The 14,819-nt window shown below is 47.5% G+C and overlaps 1 protein-coding gene and 1 long non-coding RNA gene across 2 annotated transcripts in view; one reads left to right on the top strand and one right to left on the bottom strand.

The window, feature by feature from the left end:
* Nucleotides 1-14,819, top strand: part of LOC125947594 (uncharacterized) — a 144,788-nt gene that overhangs the window by 15,646 nt on the left and 114,323 nt on the right. The gene's annotated exons all lie outside the window — the stretch shown is intronic.
* LOC119460931 (Krueppel-like factor 6) lies at nucleotides 8,097-9,726 on the bottom strand. Its single transcript, XM_037722068.2, has one exon. The coding sequence runs from the start codon at nucleotides 9,475-9,477 to the stop codon at nucleotides 8,392-8,394; it is 1,086 nt and encodes a 361-aa protein (XP_037577996.1). The 5' UTR covers nucleotides 9,478-9,726; the 3' UTR covers nucleotides 8,097-8,391.

The following is a 14,819-nucleotide window of genomic DNA, read 5'->3' as shown; positions in this document are numbered from 1 at the left end:
CAAAGCCCCTTGACAGAAGTGGTCATGTGCGCTTTAACGACACTTCGCGATGATTCCTGGGAGAAAAACTTTGGGGCCAGGTGCGGCATATACTCAAATGCGTTGGAGTGCCACACATGGCCACACAATGACCACACCTTCGCCTATGGTTTTAGGTATAAACAAATGTGTTAATGTCGAATTGCATATCGATTGCGACGTCATCTCGCGACATCTTAAACATACATCACGGGCGTTTCTCGTGAAGGCGTGTTTCAGAAGCAGCTCCTTGTAAATAGCAGCAAACGAGGGGCGAAAGGGGGCGCTGTACTCGACTCAATGGAGACGAGGAAGTTCTTCGAGTCTACGCTAGTTTGAGCATACAATTTCCGACAAAAGTTGCCAAAAGGAGCAATGACGCCACGATAGTTTTGCTGCCGTGAGAACGACGAGTCGTGCACGGATTTGTGTGATCTTCGTGCTGGGGGTTTCATATGTTTTGTAGCGTTATTTGACGCGTTTTACCTTCCTAAATTTCCCACCAGTTATGATTTCCTACACGCAGAAAAGCAACACGGTTCCGCGCGCATGCATAATTGTCGCGAATTGTTGGATTTATAACGCGGTATTTTGTTGAAATTGGTCAACTTGCAAAGTCACAAAGCCGTTTGTAGCCAGAAGGACGACGTTTAGGCAAATTCATCTTTCTCAAGCTGCCCATCATTCCCAAGGTGACTGAAACTGCTATACTTTGCAGCTGCCGTCTATATAGACACTGGCGCCATAATTCCCTCTGGTAACTTTTTTAGGAAACTGTGTGGGTTCGTGAATGCCCAAGTACAGTCACGTGCTTCCTTCCCCGCCGTTTTCGGCAGAGAAAACATTTCCCTTTCATCTGCAATGGGTTGGGGACCACGGCGTTTAATTTCTATAGCGACTGCAGATTGCAAATGCGTGTTGTAGTAGCACGTAGCGCCGCGCCTTATTCGGGTTTTTATTGAAAACGCGTCCAGCGACAGTGACGCAGCTAGCGTGTCCGTAGCGCTTCCCCAGAGCATGCCAGAGGTGCTTGCGCACGACAACGGTCGACACGCAACCGAAAAAGCGCGCCTCTCGTGATCGAAGCACCACCAGCGACGACAAACTCGATCACGCACTCTGTCGCACGCACTTAGAAGAGCAACGTTCCCTCTTGCATGTCGCGTGTACTTGCCTTGCACGAGCAAAATAACTCGTGGTCATAGAGGGCCATTCAGTAGAAGCTGGATCCGGCGGGGAAGCTATCTTTGCAGTACGTTCCGGAAGGGAAGCGCTCTGCGTATGCTCCGACTAGAGTTACTGTATATATGCTCCTAGCATATACAGTAACTCTAGCTCCGACCCGCCACGTGTCGCCTAGAAACGGGGACGCGTCTCTTTTCTTTATGTGCACATCATTTTATCACGGTGGCTTCTGCAGTGCGTGTTCACTCATTTTTTTTAATTCTTCCTCGTAAGGCCTGACACAGGACACAGGGTTCTTCTCAGGGGGAGCAGAGCAACCCGGCGCACATTTTGAGCAGGATATATTGCGGATAGATGCCACTTTAGCAGCCGCAGACCAATGAAAAATGACACGCTGTAACTTTTTTTTTGATTGTAACATATCCATTTGGGAGGTTACACGGAAGTCCACGTTCACGGCCGGGCGGAGCATACGCCGAGCTCACCCTTCTGGAACGTACTGAAGATCGCCTCTCGTTTCGGCGACAGGGATGACAACAGTGGCAACGACTCCTGCGTAACTGCGACTACACGACAAGTGCCTAAACGCGCACCAGGACTTGAACACAGGGGGTCCGCGCATAAGGATTTGGCCGTAGGTCCTCGTATGTCAAGGGTGCGCTTAGCAATCGTCGCTGGCGTGACAAAGGCGCACCTTGGATTTTTTTTTTCAATAACGTTTTTAGTGATCGACCCACCCCGCAACCCTCCCGGCCAACTTTATCATCAATTTTATTTCAAGTTTCTCGTTAAAGTTTAACCCCCTTAGTCACTGTGTACACATTTGAGGACGCGACCCATTTTTTTTTGCCATTTCTGAGCAGTTGTGGCGAGGAATAGACCACAAAAATTAAGTTTAGGGTAAATTAAACGTTCTGCTTACGTCGAGTACCTTCATTTTACTTCTGAGGGAATTCTATCGCTACCGAAGGTCGCTTTGGAGAAGGCACTACAGTGTTTGACGGGAGGTGTGACGTGGGACGCTTCTGCAGCAATCGCGAAAGAACGTCTTTCTTTCTAGTAATGCTTGCAACCAGTAATTAACTTCTGCAAGCGATTCGCGCTTGTGATTCAGTTCTTTCTTAATGAAGAAACGTATCATTACTGAGTGCACAATAATTAGATACTTAATCACTCTGTAATTATGGCGACTCACCATAAAATGCTGAAAGAGTCATTCTACCACCTTGATTTGTTCTTAGTAGAATATGCAGCACCTTGGCATAAAATTACGTAAATTTCATACATTTATCGACAGTCGATCGTAATTTCTTGACTGAAAGGGGTTGTACACGGCGAAGCTAGCAACAAATCCGCCGCGCACCAGAACGCTCGGATCACGCTGACAAAACACGGCAATGCATGCGTGACTAGCGGCGAAGGTCAAGTTTCGCTGTAGGCAGCCTTCGCAACTGCAGGCACGCACGCTCTGGACACGTCGCGGTTTCGGCTGAGCCGCAGGACACGCTCTTCTTGAGAACGATTTTTTTTTATCGGATTATTTCCAAGCAGCGCGTCCAAAGACAGATCGTTTGTCGAAGCGAACTGAGCTTTGTTCTTCTTGCTTTTTTTTTCCTTCTTCTTCATTCTAGGCACGCTGTGTAGCATATCAGGCGTGAAGTCAGGCGCGACTGAAATAGTCGCCGTACGTTCTTGTTGGAGCCATTCTTGGTGCAATCATTGTCGTTATGATTGGGGCAGGGAGGTATGATTTCTCCAACAATACGTGTGCACGTTTATTGGTTGCTCGAAATACAATCGAACCCGGATATATCGAACTCACATATAACGAATATTTGTGTATAACAAACAGCAGTAAGCTCTCCTTTAAATTTTTAAATTATGTTTTATTTTATATATCGAAATACCGAACTTTTTTGTTATTTACTTCAGATTCGATATGTCCGGGTTCGACTGTATTATTTTTTTATTGTTTTCAGGGCATGACTGATGTATTCATCTTACATATTCATCTTTCTTCATACCTTTAAACATGTGTGTGCGCACGCGTGTGTGGCTTTCGATCTTTACGCGTTCTCCATAATATATTGCGGATATGTAGCCCGCCTTGCGGAATACTATAGTTGCAGCGCTTCATTCTTATCCTGCGTGTTCTTCTTCTTTCTTGGGTTTTACGTGCCAAAACCAGTTTTGATTACGAGGCACGTCGTAGTGGAGGGCTCCGGATTATTTTGATCTCCGGGGGTTCTTTAACGTGCACTGCGACGCAAGCACACGGGCGTTTTTGCATTTCTCCTCCATCGAAATGCGGCCGCCGCGGCCGGGATTCGATGCCGCGCCCTCGTGCTCAGTAGCGCAACGCCTTAACTAACTGAGCCACTGCGGCGGGTATCCTGCTTGGACATGACGCCAGTTCAGCCGCTCATATATATGTGGCTGAGCCCCGTAGCATTGCGTTTTCGTTCGTATTTCTGTTCGCACTACGAACAATAAGCATATTCGCATCGATGAAGCCAGCTGCCTGCACGATGAGTCTAGATCACTGTCGCACTTATGCAGAAAGGGTTTTTTTTCTTTGAAATCCATAGAATATATTTAGCACGTTCTTTTTTTTTTTCTTAGTGCGGTATTTTTCAGAACTCGAGTTCCACTGGAGTGTGTGTGCGTGATTTTTTTTTTCCTTCTTTTTTTCTTCCTTTGTGAAGGTATGTTCATGATTTCATGGGATGGTATTATCGATCAGTTATCTTTGCAAATACGCCGAGCACGAGTTTAATGCAACCTACGCGCGTTGATCATTGTCGTTCCTCTGCTAAATAAGTTCTTTTTTTTCTGCTATCTTTTGTTCTTTCTCTTGCTTTTACCCTAGTGAGATGTGCAGCCCGCTGACATCCGTTCACCGTACGTTGCTACATTTTTTTTTCGATAATTCGCAGCCTGCTCTACCAATACCTTTAGATAAACAGAGGTGGAGCGAGCAGCCTTCTTTTTAAGCATATCTGCATTGTCAGCATTTTAACACCGTTAAGGGTGTAAGTGCATTTGTCGTCAGGGGAGTGCTCTAAAGCTGTCAATACAAGCAGCCCTACGAGTCCAATATTTTAAAGCAAGATACTTGGCGGAACTAGGTTAGAAATGGAAGATATCCCCTTCAGTCACATATTTTTATGGACTCTTAATAAACGCGTCAAAGTTACATAATTTTACTCCAAGGACACTGCAGACTTCACTCAATAAAAAATAATAATAATAAAACAACATATAGATAGCACTATGATTGTTCATATTCAATGGCTCCTATAACTACAGGATAATTGAATATCGATTTAGTGTACAATCATTAATGTCGCGTTCTAGGGCTCCGTTCAGCTGCAGTTTCAGTGTGTAGTATTTTCCTTGCCACTGCAGGACAGGATTGGCAAAAACAGGTCGCCTGCATCATGACTTAGTGGGATAGGTTTTGTACAAACACGTCATCCTTTCTCTAGCTCAGCTCGGAACATTATTACATATATTGCATCAAAGTACGAATGATCCTTAGTAAGGGGAAAGATTGGGCGATAGGACGATTGATCCATCCGTAAATAGGTCGTGGAATCAGCGCGCTATAGTTTTATTCGAGCTCACGAAGCTTAGGTGACAGACCAGACACGTACACTATCCACGGCACGACACAACAGCTTTCACGTATTGGTAATTATTATAGTTTGTCCAGAAACGTGTGGGCAGCTTGCTTGCCCCTCTTGTACTTAAATTATGGGGTTTTACGTGCCAGAACCACCATCAGATTATGAGGCGCGCCGTAGTGGGGACTCCGGATTAATTTGGACCGCCTGGGGTTCTTTAACGTGCACCTAAATCTAGTACGCGGGTGTTTTATGCATTTCGCCCACATCGAAACGCGGCCGCCGTGGCCGGGATTTGATCCCGCGACCTCGTGCGCAGCAGCCCAACATTATAGCCACTAAGCAACCACCGCGGGTCCTCTTGTACTTGGAGAGCCAACAACATGTTTCGCGATTGATAATTTGTTGTAACACTGTAGTATATTATAAGGCAACGTGGAAGCTTTAGTGTGTCTGTAAAAAAAAATAAAGAACAAAAGAAGAAGAAAAGAAACAGAACAACAACAGCGCCGCAAGGTAATAAATGTACTATAGCGCAAAAATGTTTTGGAATATTATTGTTATCTAAGCTAACTTATTCCTAAATTATAAGTTTTTCGGTCATCAAGCTGCTTCATTTCCTAAGAAATCTTGAAACGTTCGTCGAAAGTATACCAGTATTTCAGGCATCGCAGAAAATCACTTCGTCACACTTAAAACCTATTCTTAACACCCTTATGGTTGCAAGGACAGGTCTCAAGGGTGACGAACACCCTTATGGGTATAATGGCGTCCATCTCATAGGGTGTACATAAAACATCTGGCATATAAATATAAAGTGCTTCAAGAGTGCGATAACCTGTGTACATTCAAACATCCATTTAACACCCTTACGGGTGCTAATATGGAGTTTTAGAAATACCGCAACCAAGCGTATTTGGGTACCCAAAGCCCTGCGCCATGCTTGCGTTCTTTTGTACGCGTGGTGGTTTGCTTCCCCTAACTTTGAGTGCGCAAAACCTTTCAAGTGCACCTGAAATCCTCCGCGTTCTAACAGCATTCCGTACGTGATCTATTAACTGCCTGCAAGATTAGGACGTAAGAGAAGTAGAAACGTCAAGCTGAAATCGAACAAGTTCGCCCACTGTAACTCGTGGTAACACGACGTTGTATAGCCCAGGAAGTATATACTGCCATTGGCTATGACGCAGTAAGCTGTTGGTCTAGGGTTCGACTGCCAACTTCAGAGGCAGCACTTCCTTGGCGACAAAATGCAAAACCTAAAGTGCTCACAGCTTCTTCAGGGACTACAAATGTACGGGAAGGGTCAAAAGCTTACGGGACGCGTGTTGCGCGATAAAAAGCTGTCGAATGTCAGCATTCGACAGCTTGCGCCCATTAAAACAGTACAACATTACGTTGGTCGCGGCTCCGGGTCCAGGCATAGGAAATATTGTTTTTTTTTTTTTTTTTCCCTCAGAGTCCGCATCCCATAATCTTTTGACCCAGCGTTCTATGTCGGTTATCATGCGCCGCGAAGTATGTGTTAGCAAAAAGAAAAGTGCGATATATGCACGTGTATGGGTGCTTCATTGATGACACCAGTGCATGCGTGGAAGGTTGTTTTTACTGCAATTGTATGTCAGTAGGACTAGTTGTCGGACGAGTACGTCGGCTAAACAGTATGCAAGTCTATGGATGAAAGAAGACTCCGGCAAGCGCTGTAGACAGTAGCAACTGTCGATATGCGTCTTCTGCGTATGGAGGGCGATTAAGATGTGTTGCATACCTGGAATGGTTCCCTGGCCATCTGCCACGGTATAGTTTAGTAGCTATGGCGTTTGCGCTGCCGAGCTGAATTGTGCTATCCCGACCGCGGCGTCCGCATTTAGATGGAGGCGAAATGTAGAAATGCTCGTGTGCTTATTTTAGGCACGTTAAGTAACTCCAGGTGGTTAACATTAATTCGGAGTCCCCCACTACGATGTGCCTCACAAACAGATCGTGGTTTTGGCACGTAAAACCCGTTTCCTTTTTTTTTCTCCCTTTTTTTATCGTCAAATAGTTCGCTGAGGGCCGCTAATGTAACAATAAATCTAATAATCTTGTTTTTCTTTTTTTTTTTTTTGATGCCGTTGGCGCAACTGATTTGCTTAAAGTTAATTTTAAACATGCGGAATCAATTGTCAAGGCGATCGGATACATAAGCTTTACTGCGCTTTTAATAAAGGTCACACTCTAGGTTTGGTTTCATGAGACACTCATGCTCTAAATTAGATTAGAGAGTACGAATTGTGCATGTATGTACAGTTAGGCGCCGATAGCTTTTTTTTTCCCTTTTTTTTTCTTCTTCCAAATCAGTAACATACACGTTAAACATGCACTTACGGGATATAAGACGAGATAAGCATGCACCGAAAAAAAAATGCAATCTGATCACACGTTCACCTTAATCCAGCCATATAGCACTGCTTCAATCAACCGCAGCACGCGGTTTCGAGCACGCACTAGCGGCGAATGTGATCCGGATTGCATATCGCACGACTGTTAACAAAACAGCCGCTTATCCTAACGTGCGATGCAACATGAACAGTGCTTTGATATTGGCATTGCTGAAGACAAACGAGAATCGAAAGCGCTGGCATCGCACTCCGGTCTCACCGAGCAAACGCTCCAGATAAGCATGACCGAGAGTGTGTGCGCATTGCCGCTAACAGCACGAAAAACACGGTGCTCATGACCGCACTAACGCAACACACTGAAATGTTTTGAACGCAGAGCCGGTTTATACGCGAAAGCATTTCTTCTATTCCGAATGCATAGAAGAGCGCGATGCGAAAATCGCGGCGAACGCGTTCCTGGAAACTTCAGAAAATATATGCGCCGCTTGCACGGGAATGAACAAGCGCGGTGACTTAACCGCGCTTTTGCAATCGGGACCAATCTGAGTCAAAGCAAGCAATGACCGCACTCATGGCCACCGCGCGCGTGATTATGCCACTCTGCGCTTCCGGATATCCTGGTTGAGTGTGCGGCATGAGCGAGTGAAGCTCGTCAAGCCGCACCGCAGAGCGTTCTAGACGGCGGCATCCGCGCGGAAGTTTGTCGCCGCGCTTGTATAGCGGCGGAGGGAAAATTCCGGGCCCTCTGACTAATGGGACGGATAGCGCGACGACCGCACTGCGCCGATAATGAGCACGCGCACGCCTGACAAACCACGTGAACGATACGCGGCTGCGTCCGCGACAGCTATAGCGACGACGAAGACAAAGCCACAAGTCCAATGTGCAGAGGGCAAAAAAATATGAACGGCGTTTTATTAGACAGGCCCGAGTCCCTAGGGGAAACCAAGGGGATGTCACAAAAGAAAAAAAAAAGTTCGTGGGTCTCACGGCACCAGCGCAAAGCGCACCCGTCTTCTATCCAGCGGGAATCCGCCACGCAAGTAATGGGGTCCTGAGATTGGCACTGGGCACGAATGGCAACGAAGACAACGGCAAAGACGCGCGGGTTCGGCCGCGCTGTCACTTCAGGTCCAAGAGTATTAACGGCAGGTGACGATGGCGATGAGAGAGGAGGGGGGTCAGGCGCGAGCGATGCCAGATGTCCGTGACCGACCAGCGGTCAGTGGTCCCGCGTTCACCTTGTCCCTCCGGTGCACCTTGAGGTGCTTGGCGAGGTGGTCGGACCGGGAGAAGCGCTTGTCGCAGATCTGGCAGCGGTACGGCTTGATGCCCGAGTGGGAGCGCTTGTGACGCGCCAGCTCGTCGGAGCGCGAGAAGCGCCAGCCGCATCCTGGCCACTGGCACGCGAACGGCTTCTCGCCCGTGTGCCGCCGCAGGTGGGCCTTGAGGTGCGAACTCTTGGAGTACACCTTGCTGCAGCCCGGGTAGGAACAGCAGAAGAGCTTCTCTTCCTCGTTGGCGACGACGGGAGTCGGCGGCGGAGCGCGACCACCCTGCCGCCGCGGCGTCGCGCCCGTACAGCCGGCGACGACGTTGGAAGACTTCGGCTTGCGTCCCGAACCCGTCGCTCGTTGCCGCTGCGGTAGCCAGTTCTGGTTAGGCTTTCGCGTCAGAGGCGGCGGCGGAGGAGGAGGAGGTTGCGGGACGGACAACACGGGACTAGACGAGGACAGCACGTTGCAGCTGAACGAGTCACCTTCGCTGAGACTGGACATGAGCGTCTTGAGTCCGACGCCGAGGACGACGAAGTCGTCCAGACCGTCGGCGGGGAACTCGTCGCACCAGTCGACCTCGAGGCACCCTTCGGGCGTCGGCGAAGAAGACGTGGCCGAGGCGGCGTCCTCGTAGCCCGAATCCGGGCTGAAGTCGGCCGCCGCCGCCTTCTGGTGGTAGTCGTGTCCCGTGGCGGTCCACACGCTCTGGGCGGCCGACGGCTCGGCGCAGAAGAGCGGGTAGCACGGCTCGGTGAAGATGCCGAACTCCGGCAGCTGCAACAACGCGGCGTCCGTGCCGACGGCCTGGTGGCAGGTGGAGGTCGAAGCACTGTCGTCGTCCTGCAGGCTGTCGCTCGAGAAGAGCGAGTCCAGGTCGGTTCCCAGCTCGTCCAGGGACAGGTCATCGAAAGAGAAAGCCGCCGTGCCGGCAGCGGCTAGCGTCGAAATACCGCCGTCCATCGCAAAATCAGCAGCCGCGGCGGCTGGCATTGCGCGACAGGTTTACTTTGTTTAATTCTCCCTACACGTTGCTCGTTAACATCACTCGGAGAAAACACCGGCGGCGGTAGCGAAAGCGACTTGAGCGCGCGAGCGTTGCTGTTCCTTCCGCGAATCGACGGGGAGTCCGTAACGCCGGACGGTTGGCACGGCTTCTGGCCGTCCCCGCTCGGTGCCTACTCTTCTCCTCTGCGTCGCCGGTCACGTCACGTCGCACGCGAACACTCTCGCCGCCTCGATTGGCGCTCGCGGGCGCACGTGATAAAAGGCGATAGGTTTCGAAGCGCCGCCTTTCCACCGCTTCAATGCAACCACGTGTATCACCCCCCACCCCCTCGTAATCGCTCCACAGAGCGAGTAATACGCTCGCCTGCGTCTTTGCGCACTCGCAGGACTGAATGGAAGCGAGCGCTCGCCGTGGATTACTGCGAAGCCGCGCACGTGTGATACGGTACTACAGCAGCAACGGCTGTAGCAGCGATTGCCTGAAGGAGATAAAAAAAAAAATCGCCTGTCGATACGCATTATCGGCACTGTGCAAAGCTCTCGACGTTTACGTACTAAGTTTTGTCCTTTTTTTTATTTGTTTTTGTTTGTTTTCGAAGGGGGGGGGGGGGGGGGCATATGTGACGACTTGAGCAACATTTCCATTCTGTACCAATTAATGAAATATCGCTGCATGATACCGTGAAACGAACCGGTGTAGTGAGTTAATTGATAGGTTACACGCTGGAAGTTTTCGGAGTGCGATTTCCTTCAAACGTGCCTGCGAAAGAAAAAAAAAGAACAAGAAAGAAAGAAAGAAATTTAAGAACGAGTACTTAACTCTCTGCCACAGGAACACTGCGGGGTACGTTTCCTTAAGTTGTACGTTAACTGTCTTCGCGCGGTTTAGCTTCATGTTCTCATTGTCTCGTTATCTATGAGAAGCTTCTAGCAAACGCTTTCACTGGGCGAATAGCTCGCGCCTCTCGTTATAGTAAGCGTGCTGCCGTTACTACTCGGGCATCGCAGCAGGGGCTCTTTGGAATATATAAATTTCTTCAGTTAATTATTTCGTTCCCTTTGGCTGCCTGCTGGCGTGACACGGTAATTCCCAACAGAAAGGGCACACCGTGCAGAAGGTAACGGAAGCCTCTGCGTGTACGCGACTAAACACCTATGGCTGCGATCTGTGTATCGTAGCTTTCAGTACTTGGCTGCACCTAATTCGTTACCTATAGTTAACAATGTTAGTCAAACGACTTCTGAAATAAACAATGACCGTCGTGTCAGTTGCAGAGTTTACGAGTGTGCTTAAAACAGTGAAATAAATTGTTCCCAAGAAGCGTAGCTTTGCATCGCCATTTCGTTTTTAACCAGGAGAGTCAGCCCATAAAACGAAATTAAAAATAAAAAGAAGTGATGGTCAGCCCCGCATTAAAAGATATCGGCCAGCGTTATATTGTTATTACGTCATCAACGTTTATTAATTTATTAATACTATTTATTCTAGTAATTGTCATATTCCGCACTGCTATGAAAAAAAATCTAACCGCAACACGAGCACTTTATATTCACACGGTCGTCATTCATTTATAGCTTTACAATAACCATCACAGCTATGCTTTTCGATACTTCTGCGTTCAGTGTCGAATCGTATTGTTTGTAAAGTTTCCATTTGTCCGACGCCTCATGGTAGCTTTTCTTTCGCCGCAGAAAGATTTACGCGACTAGTCGCCAATCGGGAAAACCTCGTTAGCGCGTTTCATGTTGCTCACACAGCTTTATAGCAATACCTTGATCTTAAGTAAGTACACGCAAACACTACCAACAGATACATAAATACGTATTAACTCACCCAACTTTAGGTGTTTTCGAACACAACGCAATATGTAACAGTACAACAATTAAAGAACGATAAGAAATGCAAGAAGAGATGTTAAGCGCGACAAGATCCTATTTTAGGACAGAAACCTTTGTATCTGAGTTCACTCGAAGGTCGTAACGAAAACTTCGCTGAATAACTCGAGTGTGGAGAGGTGCTGCACAAATGTGCCGCAAGGGAAAACCCGTCGTAAGACGGCAGAAATCAGAGCTAGTTGATGAAAATACATGGTTTTAGCTGTTGTCGCTTTTACGTAGGGTACTCAGGTCATTGCCTCAATCAGATATTAAATAAGTACAAACGGTCGTTGACAGGTGAAATTACCCGTCTAATCTTTCGGTGTACTGTCGCGAATGTACATGCACAGTCGGCCTCAACCGCTTTCGGGACGCAGGTTTTACGAAGAAAGCTGAATTCCCATGAAACTTGGGCAAGCCTCAAATTCATTAATGAATTCGAGGCTACGAATGAAAATATGAATGCAGTGAAACTAGAACTGCGACAGGGATGAAACTATAAAAGCTACGACTGAAACTATAGTTTTAGTCGTATGGCTTTTTCGACTTATACGGAGTGATGCACTAAATTAGAAGCCTTAACTAAGCAGAAAGTCACATTTGTTGTGGAACCCCTGTTTCGTAAACTTCCGTTGGTGACTGTACTCTCAAATATGAATGTAATGACGTTCTATTCGGACACAGGAATGAATAAGCGCTGCGTCTTGCGGTTGAGGCACGCCATATCAGTACTGCACTAGCGCGTGCGTAAAGCCAGTCTTTGGTTATCCTTCGTAAGGAATAGTCGTGCCTAAACCGATATCTCTTTAGATTTCGAGCACGGGTTCTTGGCTGAAGGATTGGCGCTGCCTTCCCCGGAGCATCTGCCGATAGTTTCTTATGCGTTAGGATTAGCAAAGCAGCGCGAAAGGACACGGACGAAACGAAGACGTAACACACACACACAGGCACCGGATTATTTAGCTTGTATAGCAATGCAAAGTTTAATTAAATTGAGGTAAATTGTATTGAATTTAGTTTATTTGCGACAATGTTGCGGGACAACCAGGCAAGAAGCTGATCAAACCGCTTGCATGGCCCAATGAAGTTGGATCCAATAGCTCCGGGAACCCCGTCATTTTGTTTTAACCTTGTTCTTTTTCTTCCCTTTATTTTTCTTCTCTCTCTCTCTTTCATTTCTTGTCTTTTTCTTTCTTCTTTTTTTCCCCCGGTTGCTCTGTAGCTGTTGTTTTGTCGCCCGTATAAGTGTATGTTGCGACAACACGCTTTTGCTCGCACATTCCAGTAAAGCGGGAATGCCCGGCATCGCATTCATGCATATCGCGTCGCCCGCGGAGTCTACGCTCCGCAGCCCTTGACCGGTCTGCCGCATGCGATGACGCAACCGTCGTAACCTCTTGTGTCATTACCGCTAACAGTATCAACCGGTAGAAACGAGGAAATGAAGTGCCTGGCACGCTTCGCAGAAAGCGTCTTGCAATTTGAGCCAGCCTGCGCCATCGCTGGGTTTTACTTTAGCGATTCTCCTTCTTTTTTTTTTTTTCGTCCTCTTTATTTTGAAACGTGTGAATCATCCGTCTTCCTGTTAGATGCCAATCTTCGCGGGAAAAAAAAGACTGTGGCCCGACTACCTGTATTAAAGAGAGACAGAGTCGAGGAGGAAGAAAAGAAGGCAGATGACACGATTGAAACGATGTCTGCTGAATAGGGCGACGGTAGTTTAGACGGTTCTTGTCGTCCGTATGATTGAACGTGCGGTTAATGTTATCTGTTCTGAGCAGTTGTACGGTACTTGTTGAGGCGCATTAATTAGGCGAGACCGGATGATCCAGGTTAATCCGGAGGGATAGCCCAGGCGTTGCATTGGCTAGTTAAAATCAATCAATCAATCAGTTTACCCACTAGTCGGGAATGAGCACTCTCTCGTTTTTTTTTCGTTTTTTTTAATTGTCATGAGTTATAGCGTAAACAGAGACACAAAAAATAATAATGATAAAAATGGGACTGGGAGACAGCGCAGCGTTGTAGTTGCATTAGCCTCAGCGGTGGGCATTTTTTAATCTATAATTCATTTTCAGCGTTATCAATGTTGCCCTTCCCCACCTCTTTCGTTTATTCTTTCCAGCAATTGTCTATATTAAACGAAATGAATAAACTGGTCGCTTAGAGCGAGATCCGTACCGTGCTATCCGTGGCTGTTTTGCCATTCTCGCCTCGCAACTGAGCCCACGCACCCACGCAACTCAATCAGGCATAAAAAAAAAAAAGAGTTGCTGGAACACGTAATAAGTGGTTCCTGTGCCCGGTGCTTTATAGCGCATCCGTCGACGAGAACGACTCATCTCCGATCACTCGCCTTTGCTTTTCCGCGTCGCGGGCTTGCGAAATCGAAAGAACGGCATTCCACTCTCAAGAAAAGCAAATACACTTAAGAGAGAGAATAAAAGATAAGAAAGAAACGTAGAACAGCCTTCCCTCTATAGTGTGTCATAATTCCGCTTCGAGGCACCGTCACAGTGCGCGCAATACACTAATGACCGATCAGGCGCGGTGCGGCGATGATCAAGCGCGAGTGTATGCGCGCGCCGATCGAGTCGATCGAGCCGAATAGCAAAGCACGCGCGCGTGTGTGTGTGTGCCTCCGGCTGTTTACACGAGCAAGCATTAGCATGGCCGCAAAGTCCTCCGTCGGCGTTCAAGTCGGGCGCGTGCGCAGAATGCTGACGCCGCGGCTGGAACCAAATGACCGGCGGGGGGGTCACTATTTTCTTCCCCGACGAGACAAAACACCTGCGGGCGCCGTGCCAGAAAAAGACACAACGGAAAAAAAAAAAGAGGAGGGGGAGGGAAAGAGTAAAACGCAGATATACACGACGTCTTCGTCGTAGTGTCTCTCGTAGACTCTGACCTCCCTGCGGAACGGTGTCGGTGACGGTGGCAGGGGGTCAAATGCATCCTCTCTCTCTTTATATATATATATATATATATATCGGCGTTTTAGTTACTTTCTTAACAAAACGTCGTTTTATGCATCTGAGCACAAAAGTAACTGGAACGCCAATGCGTTTCTTCGGAATGTTTCGGGAATTAATATCTCGAAACTGGCGTCATCCTGAGAATTCGTTGCCAGTTGATCCGCGTTGCGATCTCCACGGCTATGATTTGTAATATGGGCCATAAGGTAATTAGTGAAAAACGTATTAGTACATTTCTGTTAATTATTCGATTACGCACATCAAATTCTTGCGCTACGTAATGTCCGCCTCTTCGAGGAGACCAGCTCTGAACTAGAATTGTGCTATTCGCCACCGACAACCTTTCAAAATTTTTGAAAGTGTTCCCTGAAACACCCTGTATATATATATATATATATATATATATATATATATATATATATATATATATGTGTGTGTGTGTGTGTGTGTTTTCCTTTTCTTTATTCTGAAAAA

Source organism: Dermacentor silvarum, chromosome 8 (assembly GCF_013339745.2).
Source record: "Dermacentor silvarum isolate Dsil-2018 chromosome 8, BIME_Dsil_1.4, whole genome shotgun sequence".
Classification (NCBI taxonomy): domain Eukaryota; kingdom Metazoa; phylum Arthropoda; class Arachnida; order Ixodida; family Ixodidae; genus Dermacentor; species Dermacentor silvarum.
Note: the sequence above shows the minus strand (reverse complement) of the source record. Positions and strands in the feature narration are given on the sequence as shown.

Coding starts and splice junctions, on each gene's coding strand:
- LOC119460931 (XM_037722068.2), bottom strand. CDS start 9,477: ATGCCAGCCGCCGCGGCTGCTGATTTTGCGATGGACGGCGGTATTTCG.